At 53.4% G+C, this 6,498-nt stretch overlaps 1 protein-coding gene across 1 annotated transcript in view; it reads left to right on the forward strand.

The window, feature by feature from the left end:
* The window catches only part of CENPV (centromere protein V), an 11,087-nt gene that overhangs the window by 3,007 nt on the left and 1,582 nt on the right, over nt 1–6,498 (forward strand). Inside the window, exons 3-4 of the mRNA XM_007462673.1 lie at nt 111–209; nt 1,376–1,445. Coding sequence (XP_007462735.1) covers nt 111–209; nt 1,376–1,445 — 169 coding nt within the window. The remainder of the gene's footprint in view (nt 1–110; nt 210–1,375; nt 1,446–6,498) is intronic.

Raw genomic sequence — 6,498 nt, forward strand, 5'->3', positions numbered from 1 at the left:
GGAATGCATCTGGTGGTCCTGTGACGACTTCCGTCCCATCTTGCTTCTTTCTTTCAACCATGGCCTGACTATTCAGAAACCCTCATCTTCCTGATTTGTGTTCCCTACAGTGAATACCAGGGCCTGGTGAAACACACAGGAGGCTGCCACTGTGGGGCGGTTCGCTTTGAAGTCTGGGCCTCTGCAGACCTGCACATCTTTGACTGCAAGTGAGTGTTTTCTCTTCCCAAGTTGCTTAGACGTTAGAAGTTGTGTTAGATGTTTTCATTAATGAAAAAAGGTTTAAAGACTGGGGGAGGCTAAAAATAACAGCGTGCTGGGTGTGACACAGCTCAGTCCTGCAGCACAGCCCCAGGGGATGTGGAGCAGGGCCCTCGACTTGTGCCCAGCAGAGTGCCCCAGAGACACCGGTGCTGGGGCGGGGGGCTGGCGGTGGGAGTGCTTCCCCAGAGACCTTGCGGCCGGGCACTGAATGAAAGGCCTTGAGCAGAGTCTTCGGGAGTTGGGTGAGGTGAGGTGAGCTGAGGTCAGGGCGTATGCACCTGGAAGCTTGTCATGCCCCAGGTCACCTGGCCCCGTTGCTCCAGGTGAGGCAGGCAGTGCTGCCAGGATCAGTGGAGCGTCTGCTGTCAGCACCTCCCAGGCCTTGTGATAGAACAGGGTCTCCAGGCTCGGACTTGTGTCTGGCCCGTAGTTGGTGTGTAACTGATTATGCAACAGTATCCAGTCCTTTTGCCCCTTGGTGCTGTGGTGCCTGAATTACATGTGAAGAATAAATAAATAAATACCGTGGAATTCCTCCCACGGGGAGCTGGTCCTGCTGCTAAACAGTGTGGTCCAGATTGAAGAAGCAGCCCCTGGAATAAGTTGTTAGAGGATTTTATACGAAATTAGAGTTTTTTAAAAGGTGGACTAAAACGGTGGGGGGACTTATATTTAATTCTGAGGACCTGTTTGATGTGGAGCTGGGCTTTCTGTGATGTGCAGATGAGGACAGAGGGAAACCTAAGCTTCCTTATCCGTACGAAGGTCGTAGCTCTGCCTGATGCTTGTTTTCTACTGTCTCCAGAATCCAGCAGTTCCCTTCACCGTAGTAAACCAAGGGTGGGCAGCAGGAGTGTGGTTCTCCGGGTCCTGGTTTCCTGAGGGGTGCGTGGCCTGCACTGCTGGCTGTGGGACCCGTGGGCCCTCCTGCACACACAGAGCAGAGGCCCCAGGCCGCTGGCCCTCCTGCCCCAGCTGCCCTTCCTGGGATGGCGCTGCAAGGGGCTTCACCTCAAGGGTCAGCTGGCTCCTGGCAGGTTGGGCCCTGAGGGGAACTCAGAGGGTGCAGGTGGTCGTTCACAGTCCGAGGTCTGCTCTTGTCTTTCTGTAGCTGCAGTATTTGCAAGAAGAAGCAGAATAGACACTTCATTGTTCCCGCCTCTCGCTTCAAGCTCCTCAAGGTGAGTGTTGTGAGTGGGGCTTACAGAGTGCCAGGCGCAGGGCGCCTCCCAGGCCGTATGCTTTCCCCTGTCACCCAGCTTTCATTCCCCCCTTTATATTGGGTTGGCCAAAAAGTTTGTTTGAGTTTTTCTGTGAGATGTTATGGAAAAACCCAAACGAACTTTTTGGCCAACCCAGTATTTTTGGATATATATTTGATATTACAGTGGAAACGTACAAACACAGAGAATCAAAAATAAATAAGATCACCCAAATCCTGTCAATCAAAGGTAACCACTGGTTGTGTTCTGCTGAATATCCTTGCATGTTATTTTGGACATGGATGAATACATCTAAATAAATCGTGTGCTTTTATCAAGGTAGAATTTTACCTTTTTATCTGCTTTATAACTGACTTTTATCATTTCCCGATGAAAAATAAATGATTGAAAAGATTTTTAACTTCAGTATTTGGGGGAATTTTCTGTGCTTGGTACCAGATTTGCAAAGTACAGAGTAGATACATACACGGCGAAAGGCCTCCCCTCCACTGGCCCTCATGCCCCTGCCTCTCCCCGCGCCTACAACTGTTTCGTAGTTTACTTATACACTTCTTGCTGTGTCTGTAGCATATTTCGTTGCATGAATGTACCACGAGCGACCTTCTACGTTTGAACTTCTAGGTTTAGTGCAGTGCTGTCGTAAACCTCCCCGTGTATAAATCTTTGACAGTTTAGACATTATTTCTCTGGAGCAATTCTTCTGGAAGTAAAATCTCCGGTTTAAAAAAGGCTTCGGCACGCTTTGCTCCCCGGGGGGTGGGGGCGCTGGGGCTTTGGCCTGTCCTCTACTCCCGTTGCCCCGCAGGGGCCTGACAGACGCCTTGCCTTGGGCGTTGTGCGTGGTGCGTGGCGGGTCGGGAGGGCTTCCCGGAACCACCTTTGGTCGAGTCTGCGCTCCTGGCCCCCGGGGCCTCAGCATGCAGTGGCCCCTCGGTAAGTGTCTGGGAGGAAAAGGGTGGCTCCTTGTCTGTGTCTGCCCTCGATCCTGGGGTGGGTGTCTGGTCGGGGTGGGAGCGCCGGCGGGCAGCAGACCTGCCCTGGCCTTTCCCGCGAGCCCCCCTCGGGTGCCAGCCGGAGGCTGTGGCCCCAGCCCCCCAAGACAGGCGGCTGCCTAAGACACGCGGGCGGCTGGGGTCTCGCGGCCTCGGAGTTGGCAGCGCCCCCGCCATCCCACCCCCGTGGGCCTGCTTCTCCGGCCGCCCTGGCGTCTCGAGCTGGCTCTTCCTCCGCCCGGCCTGGTCAAGGAGAGAGCAGTTTTCCGTTCGTTCTTAAGTACAAACCCCCTTCCTTGATTCAGCAGTGTTTCTGGGGCAGCTGCTGTGTGCCAGGCTGCGTTCCACTGAAACCCCGCAGCTGTCGTGGCAGACAAGGCCCTTGTCCCCTGGGACCTCACGCCTCATGGGGGAGACAGAGGAACTGGACGAGGCCCGGAAGCACCCAGTGGAGGGTCGGAGCGGGGCAGCGTGACGGAGGCTGGCCGGTGGCGAGTCTCGGCGGCTAGGGCAGGCCCCTCTGGCGCTTCGATGCCGCGGCATGGGGGTCCTGGGCACGGGGCGGGCGCGGCGCCGGGGGCCGCTTGGTGTGTCCGAGGAGCTGCACGGTGGCCCTCGTGCCCGGAGGGTGGCCGCAGGGTGGCCGCAGGGTGGAGGTGAACCAGCGGCCCGAGCTGGGGCTGGAGAGAGGCCGGAGTGGATGAGGAGACAGGTTTTGTCCTCTGGAGAGTGAAGCCTGGGGAGGGTTTTAAGCGGGGCGGGGACGACCGCCGCGTGCAGAGCGGATGGTGAGGAGGTGAGTACGGAGGCGGGGGGCGGCCGGGAGAGGGGGGCAGCCGTGGGGACGGGCAGACAGTGGTCAATGGAGGTGTGTTTTGGAGCGGGTGGTTCTCGGAGTCCAGGTTGTGCATGGCCACCGGAGGGCTCGTTAGACGAATCGCTGGGCCCCCTCCTGACTGTGCAGGTCTTGGGGGGCGGGGTGGGCACAAGATGGACGTTTCTCGCAAGTTCTCAGGTGACGGTGACGCGGCTGGTCCTGGGACCACACGCTGAGAGCTGCTGCTCAAGAGGAAGGAAGGGGGTGTGAAGAGCGGAGGAGGTTGGGCCTCCGGGCAGCCGGTAGCCTGGAGATGCCAGGTCCTGGGGGAGAAGCCAGCGCGGAAGGTGCTGGACTCACATCCTTCTTGAGAAGGTTGAGGTGAAGCGTCGTGAGCGCTGACAGAGGCGGAGCCAGGGGGTGGGCAGCCGCACGCGTGTGTGTCTGCAGTCGTGGGGTGAGGGCAGCTGGGCAGACGGTGCAGCCCAGCACGCGGGGGCCCAGGACCCAGCACGTACAGGGAGTGGAGCGGAGGGGCCTGAGAAGGGTGGCCGGTGGGGAGGGAGGAAGAGCCTGCAGGGCGGGGCAGGTTCAGAGGGGCAAGAGTCCGGGGGTCAGGGGTCAGGAGAAGTAACCATTAGACTTGCCACGTGGGGGACACTGGTGATTTCTCATTGGGCAGGAAGACGGAAGAAGCAGGCAGGGAGGGCGAGTGTATAGCAGCGTCATGACGATGGACCACGCGCTGTAGCGGCCAGCAGGGTGGGGGTCAGGCAGGTGGACGTGTGGACACTATGGGACGGGGTCTGCATGTCACCGGTGGGCCCTCGTGCTGAGGTCCAGGAGGCTGTGAGCCGGCTTCTCAGGCCTCCCGAGGGTTTCCTGGGGGAAAGCGTACGCCCAGATTACTCTGCAAGGTTTGGGACCCCTTGGCTGTTCTTTGCGGCCTCCCTGTGGGGTGAGAAGAGGCCCCCCTGGGAACAGTCTTTCGATGCAGCTCTGAGGGCCTGTGTCCCGTGGTGGCTGGGGAAGACCCCTAAAAAGCTCTGGCCCTTCAGCCCCCCAGTGTCTCCCTGGAGAGAAACTGCTGCTTTCTTGGTAATTTCTTTAAAAGCACATGCCAGGATGTATGTATGCTTTTTAAAAACAGGAATGTTAGTATGCTACACAAATTGTTTTAAACCTTGCCTTTGCACTTAACTTTGTAACCTTGGAGATTGTTTCCTAGTAGTATTTGTAAGTAGAACTGCCTTATTTTTTCCAAAACTTGGCTGAGATTCCATTTTTATGCCCGTCCGTGATTGCTCTAACCAGTCTTCTGTTGATGGACAGTTTCAGAGTTTCTAACGTTTAGCCTTTACAAATGCTGCATTAACAACTACATACATCTCATTGGATAAAATACGGAATTTTAATTGCAGGATACATTTCTAGAAGTGGAATTGCTGTGTTAAACAATATGTGCATTTTAAAATTTTAGTAGATGTTACCAAATTTATGGATTTACATTCCTGTGACTCATATCCGAGTGAGTGTTTCTCTACACATGCAATATCATTAGCTCACTGGTTTTTTTTTTTTTGGACGTAAAAATTGTATTAGCCCTCAAATTAACTACAACTTTCGATTACCTATAATACCCATATACCTTAGGCTTCTATTAAGGTGGTGTTTTTTTTAACATCTTTATTGGAGTATAATTGCTTTACAATGTTCTGTTAGTTTCTGCTGTATAACAAAATGAATCAGCTATATGCATACGTATATCCCCATATCCCCTCCCTCTTGTGTCTCCCGCCCTCCCACCCTCCCTATCCCACCCCTCTAGGTGGTCACAAAGCACCGAGCTGATCTCCCTGTGCTATTCGGCTGCTTCCCACTAGCTAGCTATTTTACATCTGGTAGTGTATATACGTCCATGCCACTCTCTCACTTCGTCCCAGGTTACCCTTCCCCCTCCCCAGGTCCTCAAGTCCATTCTCTATGTCTGCATCTTTATTTCTGGCCCGCCCCTAGGTTCATCAGAACCTTTTTTTTTTTTTTAGACTCCATATATATGTGTTAGCATACGGTATTTGTTTTTCTCTTTCTGGCTTCACTCTGTATGACAGACTCTAGGTCCATACACTTCACTACAAATAACTCAATTTTGTTTCTTTTTGTGGCTGAGTAATATTCCATCATATATATGTGCCATGTCTTCTTTATCCATTCGTCTGTCGATGGGCGTTTAGGTTGCTTCCATGTCCTGGCTATTGTAAATAGAGCTGCAGTGAACATTGTGGTACGTGACTCTTTTTGAATTATGGTTTTCTCACGGTATATGCCCAGTGGTGGGATTGCTGGGTCGTACGGTAGTTCTATTTTTAGTTTTTTAAGGAACCTCCAGACTGCTCTCCATAGCGGCTGTATCAATTTACATTCCCACCAACAGTGCAAGAGGGCTCCCCTTTCTCCACACCCTCTCCAGCATTTGTTGTTTGTAGATTTTCTGATGATGCCCACTCTGACCGGGGTGAGGTGATACCTCATTGTAGTTTTGATTTGCATTTCTCTAATGATTAGTGATGTTGAGCATCTTTTCATGTGTTTGTTGGCCATCTGTATATCTTCTTTGGAGAAATGTCTGTTTTTCTGCCCATTTTTGGATTGGATTGTCTGTTTTTTTTTTTTTTTTTTTTTTTGTGGTACGCGGGCCTCTCACTGTTGTGGCCTCTCCCGTTGCGGAGCACAGGCTCCGGACGCGCAGGCTCAGCGGCCATGGCTCACGGGCCTAGCAGCTCCGTGGCATGTGGGATCTTCCCGGACCGGGGCACGAACCCGCGTCCCCTGCATCGGCAGGCGGACTCCCAACCACTGCGCCACCAGGGAAGCCCGGATTGTCTGTTTTTTTGATACTACAGCTCACTTTTTAATTTTTGCCCCGACAGTGAAAAGTACCTCATTGCAGTTTGTGAATGTGGATATGTCACCGGTTAAAGAGAGATTTGTTTTCCCCATTCCTCTGAACTGTCTGTTCACATCCTCTGCCCAGTTTCCCGTTTGTGTTCTCCATTAAGGAAATTAGCCTGTGACGTCTGGCAGATGTCCTTTCCTACTTGGTCCTTTGTAGATGAATTTGAGTCCAGTGAGTGTGTTCTTAGGACCTTGAGTTTGGGGACACGGGGACCCAGTCCCTTGGCTGACCGCCCCCCCCCCCCCC

This window comes from Lipotes vexillifer, unplaced genomic scaffold (assembly GCF_000442215.2).
Source record: "Lipotes vexillifer unplaced genomic scaffold, Lipotes_vexillifer_v1.1 scaffold982, whole genome shotgun sequence".
Classification (NCBI taxonomy): domain Eukaryota; kingdom Metazoa; phylum Chordata; class Mammalia; order Artiodactyla; family Lipotidae; genus Lipotes; species Lipotes vexillifer.